General features: G+C 51.4%; 1 protein-coding gene across 3 annotated transcripts in view; it reads right to left on the bottom strand.

Annotated features, from left to right (window-relative positions):
- LOC137562503 (ephexin-1-like) overlaps positions 1–22,081 on the bottom strand; it is a 120,791-nt gene that overhangs the window by 47,518 nt on the left and 51,192 nt on the right. For all 3 annotated transcript variants that reach the window (XM_068273900.1, XM_068273901.1, XM_068273902.1), the window contains one exon: positions 12,196–13,335. In XM_068273900.1, coding sequence (XP_068130001.1) covers positions 12,196–13,335 — 1,140 coding nt within the window. The remainder of the gene's footprint in view (positions 1–12,195; positions 13,336–22,081) is intronic.

Genomic DNA, 22,081 nt, shown 5'->3' with positions numbered 1-22,081 from the left:
GCCATGTGGCAATGGCGGGGTTGGCGTCATGTGGCAATGGCGGGGTTGGCGTCATGTGGCAATGGCGGGGTTGGCGTCATGTGGCAATGGCGGGGTTGGCGTCATGTGGCAATGGCGGGGTTGGTGTCATGTGGCAATGGCGGGGTTGGTGTCATGTGGCAATGGCTGGGTTGGTGTCATGTGGCAATGGCTGGGTTGGTGTCATGTGGAAATGGCAGGGTTGGCGTCATGTGGCAATGGCTGGGTTGGCGTCATGTGGCAATGGCTGGGTTGGTGTCATGTGGCAATGGCTGGGTTGGTGTCATGTGGCAATGGCTGGGTTGGTGTCATGTGGCAATGGCTGGGTTGGTGTCATGTGGCAATGGCTGGGTTGGTGTCATGTGGCAATGGCGGGGTTGGTGTCATGTGGCAATGGCTGGGTTGGTGTCATGTGGCAATGGCTGGGTTGGTGTCATGTGGCAATGGCTGGGTTGGTGTCATGTGGCAATGGCGGGTTAGCGTCATGTGGCAATGGCGGGGTTAGCGTCATGTGGCAATGGCGGGTTTAGCGTCATGTGGAAATGGCGGGGTTGGCGTCATGTGGAAATGGCGGGGTTGGCGTCATGTGGCAATGGTGGGGTTGGCGTCATGTGGCAATTGGCTGGGTTGGTGTCATGTGGCAAAGGTTGGGTTGGCGTCATGTGGCAATGGCTGGGTTGGCGCCATGTGGCAATGGCTGGGTTGGCGTCATGTGGCAATGGCTGGGTTGGTGCCATGTGGCAATGGCTGGGTTGGCGTCATGTGGCAATGGCGGGGTTGGTGTCATGTGGCAATGGCGGGGTTGGCGTCATGTGGCAATGGCGGGGTTGGCGTCATGTGACAATGGAGGGGTTGGTGTCATGTGGCAATGGCGAGGTTGGTGTCATGTGGCAATGGGGGGGTTGGTGTTATGTGGCAATGGGGGGGTTGGGGTCATGTGGCAATGGCGGGGTTAGTGTCATGTGGCAATGGCGGGGTTGGTGTCATGTGGCAATGGCTGGGTTGGTGTCATGTGGCAATGGCGGGGTTGGTGTCATGTGGCAATGGCGGGGTTGGCGTCATGTGGCAATGGCGGGGTTGGCGTCATGTGGCAATGGCGGGGTTGGCATCATGTGGCACTGGGGGGGTTGGTATTATGTGGCAATGAGGGGTGGCAATGGCTGGGTTGGTGTTATGTGGCAATGGCGGGGTTAGTGTCATGTGGCAATGGCTGGGTTGGTGTCATGTGGCAATGGCTGGGTTGGCGTCATGTGGCAATGGCGGGGTTGGTGTTATGTGGCAATGGCGGGGTTAGTGTCATGTGGCAATGGCTGGGTTGGTGTCATGTGGCAATGGCTGGGTTGGCGTCATGTGGCAATGGCGGGGTTGGTGTCATGTGGCAATGGCGGGGTTGGCGTCATGTGGCAATGGCGGGGTTGGTATTATGTGGCAATGGGGGGTTGGGGTCATGTGGCAATGGCAGGTTGGCTTATTAGCAGTCTTGCGGCAGGCGGCAGCATTCTGTACTAGTTGCAGGTGGAGTAGGTCTTTATTTGGAAGCCCTGCATAAAGGCCATTGTAACAGTCCAGCCGTGATGTGATGATGGCGTGAACTAGGGATTTATTACAGCATATAGGGGAAAGAAGGTAAAAAGTGATGCCAAGCAGAAGCCAATCTTCAGTACCCGGCATTCCAGGAAGTGCTTCTCAGACAGTGTATAAGGTTTATCCGTCTGCTGCGCCACACACAGTTACACCACAGCTTCCAGGGAGGGGGGGATGGGACTTTCACAATGTCCTCACTAGGGAAGGGCAACCAGATAGAATTCTATGTCAGGCCTGGTGCACACCAGAGGAGTTTTTCTGAGCGTTTTGAGTTTTTAAATCTGCTGCTAATGTTATCCTATGTGTCTGCTGTGCACACTGGAGAGATGAGGTTTTGTAAAAAAAACCATAGCATTACATTGGGAAGAGCTTTTAGAGGTTTCAAAAAATTCACTGATTTACTGTCCAGTTTTGCCTCTTTCATGTAATATGAGAGCCAACAGATTTTGAATAAAGCTCTCATACTACATGAAGGTGGTAAAATGTTCCAGCATTGGCCAATCAGAATTGGATGTGCGTACAAAGTCCATACCGTGACCATACAACCTGTTCTGTAACGGAAAGCTATCTAAACATCGTTCAGCTTCAGATCGCTGCTGCTGTAACCCAGTAACTACACTCAGAGGAATCACATCCTGTTACTTCTGATAGGCCCGAATTCCAAGCTGAATACAATTTGCATTACTTCTGCATGCAAGCAGGCTCAATGGCCGATAATGAAGTCCTTTTATCCCCTTATCTTTACTGATTGCCATATTAAAAAAAAAAAAAAAAAAACACTTATTCATCCAACCAGTAAAGCTTTATCCAATTCTCAGATTTTCCTTTCTGATATTTTATAACTTCCTGATTAAAGTGTACCAGAGACGGCGATAGCTAACGTTTCCCTCGCGGTCCTCCCGCGGACGCCGTTCAGCCGCGATCAGCCCCGGTAATTGCTTCAGTCGGATCCAGTCTGGGCTGAGTCCAGTCGAGTACACCCCTGGGGCTGATCGCGGCTGATTGGCAGACCGCAGGAGGACGGCGAGGGTCTCACACGTGCTTATGGAGCTGGAAGAAGTCCCGGGTAAGTAACAAACCTTTAGCTATCACCGTCTCTGGTACATAAGGAGGCCCTGTAGTGACAAGTAGCAGAATGCAGTAAAATATTCAGGATAACTTTTATGGTAATTATCCTACTTTCAGCATCAGAAACACACACTATCAGGGCCGGATTTACCATAAGGCAATGTAGGCACGTGCCTAAGAGTGTCTGATGATGGAAAGGTGTCTTACTCCCTTCCCCGAGTGCCTCCCTCCCCCCTGCACTATGCAGAGTCCCAAGCAGAGTGTAATTGAGAGGTTACTCCCCCAGCTCTCACTATTCCACTGACGAGATCTCCCTTCACCTGGGGGCACCTCTACCTACCTAATACTTGGGAGCACATGTAGTTGGCTGGATGGTGTAATGGTTAAGGGCTCTGCCTCTGACACAGGAGACCTGGGTTCAAATCGCGGCTCTGTCTGCTCATTAAGCCAGCACCTATTCAGTAGGAGACCTTAGGCAAGTCTCTCTAACACTGCTACTGCCTATAGAGCACACCCTAGTGGCTGCAGCTCTGGCGCTTTGAGTCCGCCAGGAGAAAAACGCGATATAAATGTTATTTGTCTTGTCTAGTTAATACTGAAGATACCTCTGGCTACCTAATACTAAGGGGCACCTGTAGCTACCTACGATGGGCAAGGGAAGTAAGAGGGCGGAGTCTAGGGTGCCAGAACATCTGTGCCTATAGGCTCCTGTGAGGTAAATCCGGGCCTGTTTCCTATATCTATATATTGCTGTATATTGGTGTGTAGCTCTGTCCTTTCAAGGCTTAGCCTATACTCAGGGGTGCCTCTAGTCATTTTGTCACTCCAGGCGAGAAAACCTGTGGCGCCCCCCAAGCCCCTCCCCCCCAGGAAAATAATCATAATGCAGCATTGTTTCACCAGAAAATAATCATAATGCGGCAGTGTTTCATCAGAAAATAATAGTAATTATCGTAATTCAGAATCGTAATTCACCAGAAAATAATCGTAATGTGGCAGTGTTTCACCAGAAAATACACTTATTGCAGCAGCATTTCACCAGAAATTAATCATAGGGCAGCAGCGTTTCACCCGAAAATAATCGTAATGGGGCAGCGTTGTCAGAAAATAATCGTAATGTGGAAGTGTTTCACCAGAAAATACACGTAATCCGAGCAGAGGGAAAGAGTAGAGAGGGAGAGGCAGCATAAGATGTAAGAGGGGGGTAGAGGAACAGAGAGGGGGAGGGATAGACAGCATAAGATGGAAGAGGGTGCCGAGAAACAGAGAGGGGTAGAGACAGCATAAGATGGAAGAGGGGGCAGAGGAACAGAGAGGGGAGAGGGAGAGACAGCACAGCACTAAAGCACAGGTTTACAGCTTTACCAGCCTACAGCCTAACCAGCTTTCAAAAAAACCTCTAGTATCAAAAGAGCAGGGCACATTCTAGCAGCTGCGAACGACAAGAGCCGGTTCTCAGTTTTAAAAGAGCCGATGCCTCAGCCGCCCCACAGAGCTCTGCTTTGCTCTGCAATAAAGGGCGCTGAGGCATTTTGGGAGATGTAGTCCTCCTCTTGCAGCTTGTAGGAGTGTATGGGGCGGAGCAGAGCAGTAGCAGGAAGGATTGCCCCAGTCAGAGAAGCAGTCTGGAATTGTCATGGAGACGGGGCCGGGGCTTTTACTCCGATTCTGAGTGGTGTTTAGTGATATTTAATGAAGAGCCGATTCAGAGCCGTAAGAGCCGGCTCTTTAATGGGAGCCAATTCAGAAGAGCCGATTCTCTGAAAAGAGCAGGAATTCCCATCACTACTCTGGAGCAGAAACTTCCCTTCTCCCGGGCTGTGTTGCTGTCTTGTGCGGGGGCAGGGCTCCAACACGGACACATCACATTCTTCTCTCTGTGACTGCATCTGTCCCCTGGCTGTCTCGCTCCAGTGTCTGTGTGCAGCCAGTGACACAGGTGGGGGGTCAGACTGTCGGGGGCATAAGCTGGCTGGCCGCTGGCTCCTGGTTTGACTGGCGTGGGGCGGAGTTAAAGGCTGGGCCACACGAGGTAAACACTTTACCTGTGTGGCTACTGAGAAGAAGGGGCACGGCTTTAAAGAAGGAGCCTGGCAGAGAAGAGCAGTATTGATTGCTCTATTGGCTGGGGAGAAGTGGAGGTGGAGGCACTGCTGAGCACATGGTAGCGTGCCGAGCACCGGGGACTGAGTCGGGAGGTAATATAATATATAAAAAAAAAAAACATGGTCACGGTAGCAGCGGCGGGGGAATGCGCCTCACCACCTCATGGCGCCTCACCACCTCATGGCGCCCCAGGCAACCGCCTATACTTGCCTGGTGGGTGAGACGCCCCTGCCTATACTGTTTTTAGCTATGTTGAATTCTACTCCCCAGAGCATTCTGGGAATCCAGGTATATTTTCTACTGGCTTTAGAACGCTCATTAAACAAACATTCTGCAGAGCTGCACCTGACAGGACTAAAAATGTCACCACCTGTGATATATTTCAGAATGTAAATCGGGGTGAGGAAAGTTTTACAACAGGCAAACACTGACTACATACCGGTAATTTATTAATGAATATTGTAAAAAAAAATAAGCACTTTTCAAACGGACCTGAACTCTTGTACAGGACAGAAGGAAAACAGAGAAATGCACCCTGAGAGTTTAGCCTGTCTTATCCCCCCTCATCTGTGACTAACCACAACTGGAAGTTGACCTCTCAGCTGTGTCAGCTGACTGCCACGGCAGAGCAGCTCATTTATAAACACAGGATGTTAACCCTATGTCTGCTTCCATGAAAGCAGGAAGTAAACACACTGCAGATTTATTGCAGGTTTTATATCACCTGTAACAAAAAAATGTTTTTATGCTGTTGTGTATCTTTAAGAGCAGAGAGGAAGTTCTGAGTTCAGGTCCGCTTTTAAGTATTCTATTAGTGAGTGCCATTGGCAAACATAACACTTTATTAGCATAGGATTAAGAAGATCCCGTAATTCCTTAGTGGGACAGACGGTGTTTGTTACAGTTCTGATAAAATGCGGACGTGTCCAGAAGTCTCGGGAACTAGAATATGATTATCAGAAACCCCTCGCTGTTCTCTCTTCCCTTTTATCAGCCATCCGTGTCACATAAACACAGGTGGGACTTAATCCACAAATACAACAGTCCACAACACAAAAGAAAGAATACACATTCAGATCAGCCCGCTTCCTTGTCTACAGCAGCCCATACACTCAGCCGATTTTCTGGCCGACCGATCGATCCCGATTGCAAATCGGTTGGCCAATCGACCGATCGACGGCCGATTTCGATCGATTTCGATGGATTTCCATCGAACTTGCAGGGTGAAAAATGTAGGTCGATCTGATGAGATTGCTTATCAGTTTGCATTGGCCTTAATGGAAATCTGATGGCAAAAAAATGCCATCAGATCGAATTTCAATAGATTTCAAACTGAAATCTATTGGAATTCTATCCTGGTAAAAAATGTTCTAAAAACGCATCAGATAGATCATCAGATGCATTTCTTATCTATCTGCTGCCAATCTGACGAGTGTATGGGCACCTTACCACCCCACTAACGGCTCGTACACACTTCCCAACAATCTGCACATCTGTCATCTAAACTTGTCTGTTGGAAGATAGTTGGACATGTGTGCGGCTGACCAACAGCCAGATGACCAACTGACAACAGGCAGACTGCCAGATCCAACCGGCGGATCAATCTGACCAACTATCAGGCAGGTTGGAACGTGTGTACAAGTCGTTTGAACAACTTTGCTGTTTTTGCATGCGGTCATGTTGTGCAGTTTGTCATTTCACATAGTATTTAAAGGACCACCACCGCAAATAAAAGTAGGCAGTTAAAATCTGACAGAACCAACAGATTTTGGGCCAGCCCATTTCCTCATCGGGGATTCTCAGGTTTTTCTTTGTTTTCAACAGCATTTCCTGAACAGCAGTTGCAAAGTCTAAAGGTGGCCATACCTCAGACGACTTGGCAGCCAATCGACCATCCAATTCGATTATTATAATCGAATTGGATGAAAATTGGTGCTGTCAAGTGCATGCCTGATCGACAAAGCAACCAATTTCGCAACGGAAATTGGTCGCATGGTCGATTTGCGCATGCCGCAAGATGTCGTGCCGAAGTTGGTCGGTCGGGTGTGCGGCGGTACGGGGGCCGATTTGGAACCAGCGAGGCGACGAAACCCACGCAATGTATAAATGTGCCCGGTGTGTGCATTTATACGTTACCTGTCCTGTAGCAGCTCTCTGTCCACGCTACTGGCGCATACACTGTGACGTCATACACTATGCGCCAGTAGCGTGTACTGAGAGCTGCCCAGAGGTTACGGACACTGCACGGAGGCTGCTACAGGACAGGTAACGTATAAATGCACACACCGGGCACATTTATACATGGTGAGCAGGGGCGGTGCTGATTCCCTGAAGATTGCATGATGAAATCTGACGGGAATCGGCCTGTAGTATATGTGGGCAGAATCAACAAAAAGACAAATTTATCTCTAATCGATTAGAGATAAATTTGTCTCTTTGTCGAATCTTCCCAGAATCGTTAGGTCTATGGGAACCTTAACTGACAAAATAGTGTGCAAGTGAGTAGGGAGGCTGGCTGGTACCTTACTATTTTGGCAGTTAAACTGCTGTTCAGGAAAAGCTGTTGGTTCTGTCAGATTTTTAACTGCCTACTTTTTTCATGACAGTGGTCCTTTAAGTGAGTTGGCTGTTTAGCTGGTTGGCGTGTGTGTACTTACTTGTCATGTAAATGGCTTGTCGTGTAGATGGTTGTGCACTATGCGTGTGCATGAGACTTAACCTCTTGACGACCAGCTAACGCCGATTGGCGTAAACTGGTCGTCTGCGGGTTACCATGGAAATGGCCGCTCGATAGAGCGGCCTTTCCATGTCAGTTCGCAGAGGGTGTCTCCGTGAACAGCCGGAGAGCTGCCGATCGCGGCTCGCCGGCAAAATGTAAACAGGCGGGGAAGAAATCCCCGCTGTTTACATCATACGGCGCTGCTGTGCAGCAGCGCCGTAAGGCAGATCGGCGATCCCCGGCCTCTGATTGGCCGGGGATCGCCGGCATATGATAGGCTGAAGCCTATCCTTCAATGCGCAGGACGGAAATCCGTCCTGCGCAGCTCACAGGGGGAGGGAGAGGGAGGGAGTGGGAGAGACGGCGGAGAACGCTGCGGAGGGGGGCTTTGAAGAGCCCCCCCCGCTAAGCAACTGCAGCCGGCGGCGATCAGACCCCCCCAGCAGGACATCCCCCTAGTGGGGAAAAAAAGGGGGTAGTCTGATCGCCCTGGCTCACTCCTGATCGGTGCTGCGGGCTGGAGAGCCCACGCAGCACCGATCAGTGCAGAAAGCCCTGGTCAGCAAGTGGTTAAAGTAAACCCGAGGTGAGCGTGATATGGAGGCAGCATATTTATTTCATTTTAAATAATACCAGTTGCCTGGTTATGCTGCGGATTCTCTGCCTCTATACTTTTAGCTATAGCCCTTGAACAAGCATGCAGCAGATCAGGTGTTTGACATTGTCAGATCTAACAAGATTAGCTGCATGCTTGTTTCTGGTGTGATTCAGAGACACTACTGCAGCCAAATAGATCAGCAGGGCTGCCAGGCAACTGGTATTCTTTAAAAAGAAATATATCTGGCAGTCTCCATATTCTTCTCACTTCAGTCGTCATTTAAGCAATACCAGTTGCCTGGCTGTGCTGCTGAGCCTCGGCCTCTAATACTTTTAGCCAGAGACCCTGAACATGCATGCAGCAGATCAGGAACTCTGACTGAAGTGTAACTGGATTAGCTGCATGCCACACTACACTAATCTATGTTTCTGGTGTGATTCAGACACGACTGCAGCCAAATAGATCAGTAGGGCTACCAGGCCACTAGTATTGTTTAAAAGGAAATAAATATGGCGGCCCCCATATCACTCTCACCTCACGTTCACTTTAAAGTATGTAGCCAAACTTTATTACCAGTATGGGAATAAATGATAACTTAGATAAGCTGACATCAAACCAACAAATGTTGATTCACGTAACACCTTTAAAATATTGCCATACACTGGCCAGATCTTGTATTGATATCCGGCCGATTTGTTTATTTGATCAGAAACAAATCTACTTATTTTTGGCCAAAATCAATCAATTTGGTCGATCACACCAGATGGAAGAAATCACTCAATCTGCGGCTGGTCAAGAATATGTCGCTAATGGCCGGGAGAGGTGGGACAGGAAGTAGCGCCGGCGGTGGAGAGAAGATAGGGAAAGAAGCACCGGCGGGGGGGACCTAGTGCAAATATTTTCAACTGATGTAAGGCCTCTTTTCCACGGATTGTTGATAGGCAGTGAAATGTCTCTCAAACTAACAACTGCTTGCTGCTGCCTGGTAACTGCTTGCTGCTGCCTGGTAACTGCTCACAGCAGCCTGGTAACTGCTCACAGCAGCCTGGTAACTGCTCACTGAGTCACTGCTGCCTGGTAACTGCTCGCTGCTGCCTGGTAACTGCTTGCTGAGCACACAGCTCAATGGTCTGTGTAAATGAGGCCTAGTGCTGAAATCTATTGAAAATCTGTGTGGTGTGTTGAGGGAATGGATCGATCCCTCTCTGTGGTAAGCCTCCCCCTGTACATGGTTTAGTGCAAGTTCTCAGAATGTTGCATTTTCTCTTCATGCATGATACAGTACTGACTCACAACCGTACAGATCTGTATGGAGCCTGAAGAAGGAACGTATTATTCAAGGTATGAATCACTGCTTGTTGGTTTGATGTCGGCAAATCTGCTCCACAACTAAAGGTGCCATACATCAGGTGATGATGGGCAGATTTCACCAAGAGACAAATCTCTCTGTGATCCAATCTGATTAGAGAGAGATCTGTCAGCTGCCCATACACCACAGGCCGATTCCCGACCAATTTCATGCTAAAACTGATCTGGAATCGGCCTTGTGACACCACATCCGCCGGATCGCTGGCCTCCCAGTGTTCACTGTGCCCTCCGGTGCCCAGTGCTCTATACATTACCTGTCCGTGGCTGCCACTTGTCTTCCACTGGCTCCAGCCACAGTCCATCCATACACGTGCCCTCCGGTGCCCAGTGCTCTATACATTACCTGACCGTGGCCGCCACTTGTCTTCCACTGGCTCCAGCCACAGTCCATCCATACACGTGCCCTCCGGTGCCCAGTGCTCTATACATTACCTGTCCGTGGCCGCCACTTGTCTTCCACTGGCTCCAGCCACAGTCCATCCATACACGTGCCCTCCGGTGCCCAGTGCTCTATACATTACCTGTCCGTGGCCGCCACTTGTCTTCCACTGGCTCCAGCCACAGTCCATCCATACACGTGCCCTCCGGTGCCCAGTGCTCTATACATTACCTGACCGTGGCCGCCACTTGTCTTCTGCTGGCTCCAGGCGCAGTCCATCCATACACGTGCCCTCCGGTGCCCAGTGCTCTATTCATTACCTGACCGTGGCCGCCACTTGTCTTCTGCTGGCTCCAGGCGCAGTCCATCCATACACGTGCCCTCCGGTGCCCAGTGCTCTATACATTACCTGTCCGTGGCCGCCACTTGTCTTCCGCTGGCTCCAGCCACAGTCCATCCATAACGTGCCCTCCGGTGCCCAGTGCTCTATACATTACCTGTCCGTGGCCGCCACTTGTCTTCCGCTGGCTCCAGCCACAGTCCATCCATAACGTGCCCTCCGGTGCCCAGTGCTCTATACATTACCTGTCCGTGGCCGCCACTTGTCTTCTGCTGGCTCCAGGTGCAGTCCATCCATACACGTGCCCTCCGGTGCCCAGTGCTCTATACATTACCTGTCCGTGGCCGCCACTTGTCTTCTGCTGGCTCCAGGCGCAGTCCATCCATACACGTGCCCTCCGGTGCCCAGTGCTCTATACATTACCTGTCCGTGGCCGCCACTTGTCTTCTGCTGGCTCCAGGTGCAGTCCATCCATACACGTGCCCTCCGGTGCCCAGTGCTCTATACATTACCTGTCCGTGGCCGCCACTTGTCTTCCACTGGCTCCAGCCACAGTCCATCCATACACGTGCCCTCCGGTGCCCAGTGCTCTATACATTACCTGTCCGTGGCCGTCACTTGTCTTCTGCTGGCTCCAGGTGCAGTCCATCCATACACGTGCCCTCCGGTGCCCAGTGCTCTATACATTACCTGTCCGTGGCCGCCACTTGTCTTCTGCTGGCTCCAGGTGCAGTCCATCCATACACGTGCCCTCTGGTGCCCAGTGCTCTATACATTACCTGTCCGTGGCCGCCACTGGTCTTCTGCTGGCTCCAGGCGCAGTCCATCCATACACGTGCCCTCCGGTGCCCAGTGCTCTATACATTACCTGTCCGTGGCCGCCACTTGTCTTCTGCTGGCTCCAGGTGCAGTCCATCCATACACGTGCCCTCCGGTGCCCAGTGCTCTATACATTACCTGACCGTGGCCGCCACTTGTCTTCCACTGGCTCCAGCCACAGTCCATCCATACACGTGCCCTCCGGTGCCCAGTGCTCTATACATTACCTGTCCGTGGCCGCCACTTGTCTTCTGCTGGCTCCAGGCGCAGTCCATCCATACACGTGCCCTCCGGTGCCCAGTGCTCTATACATTACCTGTCCGTGGCCGCCACTTGTCTTCTGCTGGCTCCAGGCGCAGTCCATCCATACACGTGCCCTCCGGTGCCCAGTGCTCTATACATTACCTGTCCGTGGCCGCCACTTGTCTTCTGCTGGCTCCAGGTGCAGTCCATCCATACACGTGCCCTCCGGTGCCCAGTGCTCTATACATTACCTGTCCGTGGCCGCCACTTGTCTTCTGCTGGCTCCAGGCGCAGTCCATCCATACACGTGCCCCACGTGGTTGCCATAGTAATGTGGGAGAATGTGTGATGTCACCCATGTATGCACCGGCAACCACATGGGGCGCATGTATGGACGGAGCCATCGGCGGCCATGGACAGGTGATGTATAGGGCACTGAGCACCGGGGGGGGCACATTAAACATTAGGGGGGGTAGTGTTGGGGGTTTCGTTGCGCTTGTAGATCATCCCGATATCGCTTACCGTTGCCGCTGTGCACCTGACCGACCACGACGGCCAGACATCTTACAGCATGTCCATTTGACATGCTCGGCCCGAAATTGGGTGCACCGTGAATCGGGCATGCTCTTGGCAGCACCAATTTTCATTAGATTATAATAATGAAATTGGATGGTCGATCGGCCTGTTGTATGGCCACTTTAACACCGGACCACGCTTAACTCGATAGATTAAAGCCAAGTGTAAAAATGATGTATGAGCGGCTGAGGTGAAGGTTGTGCTAATTTTATGAAATGTGGCAATAAACTGCTGCATTTGCTATTCCAAATGCTATTTCCATGTTGCACAAAATCTGCATACCGTTTGCATCAACTCAGAATGATTATAAACTCATTGACCGTCCCCAGGTATCAGAGGATGGCCTTGGCGGACATGCAGATCCTTAGACCACTCACCGTTTGTATCCTCAGATGAAGACCGGCGGTCTCGACCTCTAATCCCGACATCTAAGGGAAGGCTAGCGAACGGGGCCTTCCGATCTTTCTCCATGGCCTCCTCCGTGTTCCCTGTGGAATATCTCTTCAATGATCCCTTTCTCAGAAACGGAGGAGGAGCTGGCGGGGGAGGAGGGGCGGCCCCCCGAGGAGGTTTGCTGGGAACTTTAGGGGGTATGATGGCAGTGAGATCCGGGGGATCGCAGAGGGACAGAGGGGGCACCTTACTCCTGCGGGCTGGTTTACGGATCTTAGACCTCAAATCCCCAGTCCGCTCATCCCCTGTATCTGATTTTGAAAGTTCTGCAGCAGCACTTGAGTTGTCCGTGATGGCTGACCCGGTTAGACTTTCCGTGGAATCACCAGAGTTAGAATGGATGGATTTGTCCGTGATTGGCACAACCTGGTCTGAAAATGAGATACTTTTTAATTTAGAATTTTTTGTGATGGGGATGTCATTGTTATTGTCTTCAAGGGAAGGTCCATTAGGTAAGGTGTTAACAGAGGGGGCCTCTGAGCTGGCAACAGAAAAGTCCACATCTCCGCCAGCTTTTGATTTAGAAAGAGAGGATGCACCGTGTTTAGGAACCTCAGGGGCGGTGCCTGACCTACACACTTCACTCTTGGGTCTATCTTCCCCCTCACACGTAGGGCTAGTTAAATCACCATTAAAATTACACTCAGACGTGGATTTGTAAGAGGTGAGAACAATGCCAGTGTTGACTTTCTCATCCCCAACCCCATCCGCAGAGTCCTGTCTGGAACGCTCCCCGTATTTCAGAGACCGACGCCTCACAGGGTAACTAGTGGCAGCTGTCATTTTGTCCTTCAGAAGTCTGGCACTCCACTTCCCTCCATCATCCTCGTCATCGTTCACAGACAGGACCCTATGGAAGACACCACTGTCGTCGGAGGAGTCCGAGGCTTCACTGACATGGGGACCACGAGGCACAGAAGCTTCTGGAAGCCAAACCAACACAAAACCAGGCCTTAGCTGGTGGCAAGCACAGCGGCATCTACTCGGACAGGCCGACTGAGGAGGACATGACCCCATCTTGGTCAATCGCTCATCTGGGTCTTGGAAGAGCTTTGGAGGCAACGCTGTGGATGGAGAAGATAAGAAACGTAAACACAAAAACAACACGAGCTGACAAAAGATTGGTAAAGGTGGCCATACACTGATAGATCTGCAGCAGATTTGACAATAAGATAGATTTCTGTCAGATGCCTGTCAGGTCGAATCTGACAGGATTCTATCCGATGTGTGCCCACACACTAGGAACAGATTTCCAATAGATTTCAGAAGGAAATCTATTGGAAATCTATTGAAAATCAATCTAGATGCATTACTGCACCATTAGATCCAATGCAACTCTATGGGCCATCAATCTGCAGCCAGCAGCAGATCAACCTAGATTTTTCATCCTGTCAGATAGATCAAATCGGTCAAAATCAATTAAAATCGATCGGCCGATTCTATAGAATCGATTTGCGATTGATTTTTTTAGAATCGATCGCTGAAATCAACCAGTGTATGGGCCCCTTAAGATTTACAGATGAATCACGTGAGTCCTAGATTAATTTTCCATTTCACGAATTTACAGAAAAGCACCTGATCAATTTATTAAAGGGAACCTTAACTGTGAGCTGTTTTTTTAAAATGAAAGCATTCCATTATTACTTACAGGTAGCTGTATCTATTCTTTCTAATTTCGCCGCTCTGCTCTCCCCCGTTATCCCTCTGTGGCACAGTTTCGTTTTCATGACGTCATCAAGATGGCGGCGACAGCGAGATATTACTTCCGGGGCAGCGTGGAGCCCCGGCTGACTAGCGTTCAGCGTGTTCTCCCTGTCATAATGTGCTTCTGCTGCGTATGAGCACGCAGATAGAGCGTCTCATTGGGGAGCATGCGCATACACTGTCTAGTCGCACCGCACAACGTGCGGGGCTGCCCATTCTGACACTACACCGGCTGTGTTTCCTCATTGTGCAAAGCACCGCCCACTATTTGGTAGTAAGAGGAACATACAGCCGGCAATATAAAGTTACTTGCAAAAACTTGTAGAAAGCAGTACTTGCAAAACTTTGTTCAAATCCATATATGTTATTGCTATTCACTTACTTATTAGATTAATGAATTGTCCGCTTTGATTACTGTGAGTCAAATATCTAACAGCTTGCCTTGAGCAATGCTGCCACGCTATTTGTCTCGTGCGAGAAGCTGAGGGGAGTGCTCTCGCACGAGTATGCTACATGGACTAACAGCGTGACAAGCGTGATTCAGTCTGATTCACGCGCACGCTATGATTCTCAATGCGCCTGCGCGCAAGGTGGACTACTGCGCAGGCACGAAGAATAGATGGGCGTTAGGACCAAGCGAGGGAGGCAGATTAGACAGTACTTCCGGGGAAAGTACTGGGTGACTGATCAGTCGTCTGGAAAAGATGCGGCGCACTACAGGGCTCAGAGGGACTAATGGAATCAGCAGACAGTGCGGTAAGCATCTGCTGTGCAACCTACATTGACTGCAATGGTTGTTTTTAAACTAAGTGACGGTTAAGGTTCCCTTTAAGTGATTTATAAGTGTCTAACCGGCTGGTCCCGATTATAAGTCCATATCTCCATTTTCCTTTTTGTATAAGCAGATCACAACCAGTAAGGTACAAAAGTACAACCTAATCACCTAACAAATGATGAATTGCTCCTACATGAGATCTCCATCACGGAGTCATCTCCTCAGCATGCATTCTTCATACTGTTAGAACAAATGACTAGTGCAGGACTGTTTATTTGGAAACCTCTCCTTGACTTTCATTATTGAATGAAATCTCTAACACTGGTTCGCACGAGGGCCGGGGGCCCCAGTCCCTCTCACTGGCTGGGGCCCCCAAACCACCATGCGATACCCAGAGGGAAATGCAGGTGAGTCCTGGGCCTCTCACAACCAGGGAACTCACCCCCACTGCCTCTGAACTGAATGCTAACTGCAACACGCACAATTTGCTCACTCCCAGCTAAAGCACTTTCCTACCTTTATTTGGTCAGCAGGCACCAGTCAGCCAATCAGGTGTACTGTTATACACCCTTTGCCTGCTGTACCAAATCTAGCAGGAATTACATAAATTAGCATTCAGGTGGGAGGCTTCGGTTGGACCTAATCGTAGATTACATCTTTTACAGGGGTGCCCTGTGTAGGCCATGAGCAAATTGTGTGTGTTGCAGTTAGCATTCAGTTCAGAGGCGGTGGGGTGAGTTCCTTGGTTGTGAGAGGTCCAGGGCTCGCTTGCACTTCCCTCTGGGTATTGCATGGTAGTTTGGGGGCCCCCGTGAGTGAGAGAGACCTGGGGCCCCCAGCTCTCGTGCGAACCAGTGTTTGTGATTTTAAATTTCTTTTTTGCAGCTTCCAGGATGCGGTTGACAGGTGAGTGGTTAGGGAGGGGACTGTGTGGGAGATGTGCCTACACGGGGCGCCCCTGTAACCGATGCAATCTACGATTGCATCCAACCGAAGCCTCCCACCTGAATGCTACCTTATGCAATTCCTGCTAGATTTGGTATGGCAGGCAAAGAGTGTATGACAGTACACCTGATTGGCTGATCACAGGAACATGAGCCGGGGACCACTCAGAGGAACATAAGCAGGGTACCGCAGAGGAACATGATCTGGGGACCTCAGAGGAACGTGAGCTGGGGACCTCAGAGGAACGTGAGCTGGGGACCTCAGAGGAACGTGAGCTGGGGACCTCAGAGGAACGTGAGCTGGGGACCTCAGAGGAACGTGAGCTGGGGACCTCAGAGGAACGTGAGCTGGGGACCTCAGAGGAACGTGAGCTGGGGACCTCAGAGGAACGTGAGCTGGGGACCTCAGAGGAACGTGAGCTGGGGACCTCAGAGGAACGTGAGCTGGGGACCTCAGAGGAACGTGAGCTGGGGACCACTCAGAGAAACGTGAGCTGGGGACCTCAGAGGAACGTGAGCTGGGGACCACTCAGAGAAACGTGAGCTGGGGACCTCAGAGGAACGTGAGCTGGGGACCTCAGAGGAACGTGAGCTGGGGACCTCAGAGGAGCATGAGGTGGGGGTCCCCAGAGGAACAGAAGGTGATCACCTCAGAGGAACGTGAGCTGGGAACCTCAGAGGATTGTGAGTTGGGAGCCTCAGAAGAGCATGAGCTAGGGACCTCAGCCGAGTGTGAAGTGGGGACCTTAGAGGAACGTGAGCTGGGAACATCAGAGGAACATGAGTTGGAGACCTCAGGGGAACATAAGCTGGGGACCTCAGAGGAATGTGTGACAGGAACCTCAGAGGAGCATGAGGTGAGGACCTCAGAGGAACGCGAGTTGGGGACCTCAGGAGAACGCGAGTTGGGGACCTCAGGAGAACGCGAGTTGGGGACCTCAGGAGAACGCGAGTTGGGGACCTCAGGAGAACGAGAGTTGGGGACGTCAGGAGAACGAGAGTTGGGGACCTCAGGAGAACGAGAGTTGGGAATGTCTGGGGAACGCGAGTTGGGGAGTCAGGGGAACGCAAGTTGGGGAGTCAGGGGAACGCAAGTTGGGGAGTCAGGGGAACGCAAGTTGGGGAGTCAGGGGAACGCAAGTTGGGGAGTCAGGGGAACGCAAGTTGGGGAGTCAGGGGAACGCAAGTTGGGGAGTCAGGGGAACACGCAAGTTGGGGACGTCAGGGGAACACGCAAGTTGGGGAGGTCAGGGGAACGCAAGTTGGGGACGTCAGGAGAACGCAAGTTGGGGACGTCAGGAGAACGCAAGTTGGGGACGTCAGGGGAACGCAAGTTGGGGACGTCAGGGGAACGCAAGTTGGGGACGTCAGGGGAACGCAAGTTGGGGACGTCAGGGGAACGCAAGTTGGGGACGTCAGGGGAACGCAAGTTGGGGACGTCAGGGGAACGCAAGTTGGGGACGTCAGGGGAACGCAAGTTGGGGACGTCAGGGGAACGCAAGTTGGGGACGTCAGGGGAACGCAAGTTGGGGACGTCAGGGGAACGCAAGTTGGGGACGTCAGGGGAACGCAAGTTGGGGACGTCAGGGGAACGCAAGTTGGGGACGTCAGGGGAACGCAAGTTGGGGACCTCAGGGGAGCATAAGCTGGGAACCTCAGAGGAGCGTGAGGTGGGGACCTCAGAGGAACGTGAGCTAGGAACCTCAGGCGAGCGTGAGGTGGGGACATTAGAGGAACGTGAGCTGGGAATCTCAGCGGAACGTGAGTTGGGGACCTCAGGGGAACATAAGCTGGGAACCTCAGAGGAGCGTGAGGTGGGGACCTCAGAGGAGCGTGAGGTGGGGACCTCAGAGGAGCGTGAGGTGGGGACCTCAGAGGAACATGAGCTAGGGACCTCAGGCGAGCGTGAGGTGGGGACCTTAGAGGAATGTGAGCTGGGAACCTCAGAGGAGCGTGAGTTGGAGACCTCAGAGGAGCATAAGCTGGAAACCTCAGAGGAGCGTGAGGTGGGGACCTCAGAGGAGCGTGAGGTGGGGACCTCAGAGGAACGTGAGCTAGGGACCTCAGGCGAGCGTGAGGTGGGGACCTCAGGGGAACATAAGCTGGGAACCTCAGAGGAGCGTGAGGTGGGGACCTCAGAGGAGCGTGAGGTGGGGACCTCAGAGGAGCGTGAGGTGGGGACCTCAGAGGAGCGTGAGGTGGGGACCTCAGAGGAGCGTGAGGTGGGGACCTCAGAGGAGCGTGAGGTGGGGACCTCAGAGGAACATGAGCTAGGGACCTCAGGCGAGCGTGAGGTGGGGACCTTAGAGGAACGTGAGCTGGGAATCTCAGAGGAGCGTGAGTTGGAGACCTCAGGGGAGCATAAGCTGGAAACCTCAGAGGAGCGTGAGGTGGGGACCTCAGAGGAGTGTGAGGTGGGGACCTCAGGGGAACATGAGCTAGGGACCTCAGGCGAGCGTAAGGTGGGGACCTTAGAGGAACGTGAGCTGGGAATCTCAGAGGAGCGTGAGTTGGAGACCTCAGGGGAGCATAAGCTGGAAACCTCAGAGGAGCGTGAGGTGGGGACCTCAGAGGAGTGTGAGGTGGGGACCTCAGGGGAACATGAGCTAGGGACCTCAGGCGAGCGTGAGGTGGGGACCTTAGAGGAACGTGAGCTGGGAACCTCAGAGGAGCGCGAGTTGGAGACCTCAGGGGAGCATAAGCTGGAAACCTCAGAGGAGCGTGAGGTGGGGACCTCAGAGGAGCGTGAGGTGGGGACCTCAGAGGAGCGTGAGGTGGGGACCTCAGAGGAGCGTGAGGTGGGGACCTCAGAGGAGCGTGAGGTGGGGACCTCAGAGGAGCGTGAGGTGGGGACCTCAGAGGAGCGTGAGGTGGGGACCTCAGAGGAGCGTGAGGTGGGGACCTCAGAGGAGCGTGAGGTGGGGACCTCAGAGGAGCGTGAGGTGGGGACCTCAGGGGAACATAAGCTGGGAACCTCAGAGGAGCGTGATGTGGGGACCTCAGAGGAGCGTGAGGTGGGGACCTCAGAGGAGCGTGAGGTGGGGACCTCAGAGGAGCGTGAGGTGGGGACCTCAGAGGAACATAAGCTGGGAATCTCAGAGGAGTGTGAGGTGGGGACCGCAGGGGAACATAAGCTGGGAATCTCAGAGGAGTGTGAGGTGGGGACCGCAGGGGAACATAAGCTGGGAATCTCAGAGGAGTGTGAGGTGGGGACCGCAGGGGAACATAAGCTGGGAATCTCAGAGGAGCGTGAGGTGGGGACCTCAGGGGAACATAAGCTGGGAACCTCAGAGGAGTGTGAGGTGGGGACCGCAGGGGAACATAAGCTGGGAATCTCAGAGGAGCGTGAGGTGGGGACCTCAGGGGAACATAAGCTGGGAACCTCAGGCATGCATAATTTGCTTCAAACACATCCAAGCAGCGCAGGTAGGATCGTCAGAGCTGCTATTGCCCAGGACCACTACATGTTTGGTAGAAGGGGCAAAAAGGGCAGCCCCCCCTAGTGGTTTCACTACCAGGAAAGGCACAGTACATGCAGCCAGACCTTCAATACCAGATACAGCACAGGCTGAACAGAATGAAAGGAGACAGTTTCATATAGTAAGGTGGCAGCAGGGACGGCGTGTGCAGCCGGTCTCCACTACCCCCCTAGAGAGCACTGGGGAGGGCTGCCCGCTTTACCTCTCCAGCATGCGGGGGCAGGGAGGGGAGGGGTCTCAGGCAGTGGCAGCGCTCAGGGCCCCATCTGCATTGCTTATCTTTTGACGCATATAGAATTCCAGAAGTAATGTAGCTCATAAGTTGCATACTGATGGTAGGAGGGGCAATGGAGACCGGCTGCAGACAGAGACTGTGGAATGGAGAGTCTCCTTTCTTTCGGTTCAGGCCATGCTAGGTCTGGTTCTGCAGGTCTGGTGTATGTACTGTGCCTTTAGCCATAGCCCCTGAACAAGCATGCAGCAGATCAGGTGTTTCTGACATGACTGTCAGATCTGACTGGATTAGCTGCATGCTTGTTTCTGGTGTGAGTCAGACACTACTGCAGCCAAACAGATCAGCAGGGCTGCCAGGCAACTGGTATTGTTTAACAGGAAATAAATATGGCAGCCTCCATATCCCTCTCACTTCAGTTGTCCTTTAACATTTGCTGACTGGCTTTACCCTGCAGACCATTGGAATACGTAGGTGCCGCTTGGTGAGCAAGCAGAACTTTCTGTAAAACATGTGTGTTACAAAGTGTGTGTTTAAAGAGGAACTGTCGCAAAATGCTTTAAATTTAAAACGCATACAAATAAGAAGTACATTTCCTGCAGAGTAAAATGAGCCATTAATTACTTTTCTCCTATGCTGCTGTCACTTACAGTAAGTAGTAGAAATCTGACATTACCGACAGGTTTTGGGTTAGTCCATCTCTTCATGGGGGATTCTCAGCATGGCCTTTATTCTTTATAAAGAAATTCCCTGAAAAAGATTTATAAAAGGATTGCTGGACGGCCTCCCTGCTTGCTGCACATTTTTTTGGCAGTTGGATGGAGCAGCTACCATTCACTAAGTGCTTTTAAAAATAGAGAAAACTCTGAGGACCCCCATGAGAAGATGGGCTAGTCCAAAATCTGTCAGTAATGTCAGATTTCTACTACCTACTGGAAGTGACAGCAACATAGGAGAGAAGTAATTTATGGCTCATTTAACTCGGAAGAAGCCTACTTCTTATTTGGTAGATAAGGGAGAGCTGGCAGGCACTCGAGTAAGCGCTGTGAGTGTCAGGCAACAACAACACCCGTGGAACTATGTGCTCATGACGGTTAGTAGAAAAATGACAAAAAATCAATAGAACAGAAATGTCAGGCACTATAGTTTAATGGTGAGCGATGGCACAACATATATTGACAGTGCAAAGGCAAGTGCTGCAAAATCACAAAAAATAGTCCAAAGCTGTACCTGGGTGTGGGTGGGAGGCAGCGGTGGTGGGCGCCAATGAGGTGCACGGCCTAACGACCGTTTCGCATAGGCTAACGCCAAGCTTCTTCCGAGGTTAGTGCACAAAGTGTTAGAACGTCGGCGGGATTAAATGCGCGTCTGCCAGGTGACGCGCATCCCGTCCGCCGTGGAGGGCCCGCCTTTAACAATACGCTACAACAAAAGCGCCCGGATACAGGCTGAGAAACGCTTGGTGGACCGCATCGTCGCGTCAAGACTGCGTGCAAACGTACGTCATGACGTATTGCACAGCAGTCAACGGCAACGCATCCACCAAGGAGTAGTGGATTATGAGAATGGTTGCCATGGCTACAGGAAAGCCCCGCCTATCATGCGGAACTACGTGGCCTAGCACCGGGCAGCGCTATGCAAACAGGCCCGCAATACCAACAAGGGGAGTACTCGGGCCTGCGAGAATGCGCGCAAATGGGCATATAACGAGGGACGCCATATGCTGGCATCCAACACATATGCCCATATCAAATCTCAAGTCAAAAATAGAAAACGGAATAAACTTCACGAATCCATGCTTGTTAGCATAATGACTACCACTTAGCCTTGAAAAGGACGCAAATAGTTGAGCGCACTAGAAGGGCGGGGAAACAGTGTCCCATAAAGGGTGAAGGTGAAATTAGAAAGGAAAAGGTAAGAAGTGTAACGGTGAAACCAGAAAAGGAAGATAAAGAATAAAGAAGTGGAATGGAACACTGTGGTATCAGGAAAGAGGGTGGGATAAGAAATTCCCAAGGACCAGACACCACAGTATTGAGGCACTATTGGGTCGCAACATGGCCTACCATATATACATATGTATTAGAATAGGGGAATCTCGAACAATATATCAAAATGCTTATAGGTATATAAAAAGATATAAATTATTGCCATAGAAAAATATATTTAAAAGATGGCCATGGTGGGAGCCGTCAGGGCAACAATGATAGTGGCTCAGAGATGAGCACCAAGACACCAGGAATAAAAAGACACCAGGAATATTAAGGGTCTAAGAAACAGGCAAGATCGACGTAATCGTTAAGACCCAAAGCCCCCATAGCATTGGTACGCAAAATCCAATGCGCTTCCTGTCTGAGTAAGAGTTTCTTTCGGTCGCCACCCCTATGTGGGGTATTGCAGACATCAATACAGGCAAAAGAAAGGAGGCTTGGGTTGCTATTGTGAGCTATAGACATGTGCTCAACAATGCGTGGACAACCTTTGTTTTTGGGAAGGAGGCGAACGTGTTCTAAAATACGTTCTTTAACCATTCTGGTCGTCTTACCAATATAAAAACGTTGGCAAGGACACCAAATGGCGTATACAACAAATTTGGTCCTGCATGTAGCAAAGAATGAAGTGCTACACTGAACTGGACCTAGTTGAAAAGATTTGCCAGTTTTCATTAGGGGACAG

Source organism: Hyperolius riggenbachi, chromosome 3 (assembly GCF_040937935.1).
Source record: "Hyperolius riggenbachi isolate aHypRig1 chromosome 3, aHypRig1.pri, whole genome shotgun sequence".
NCBI lineage: Eukaryota > Metazoa > Chordata > Amphibia > Anura > Hyperoliidae > Hyperolius > Hyperolius riggenbachi.
Note: the sequence above shows the minus strand (reverse complement) of the source record. Positions and strands in the feature narration are given on the sequence as shown.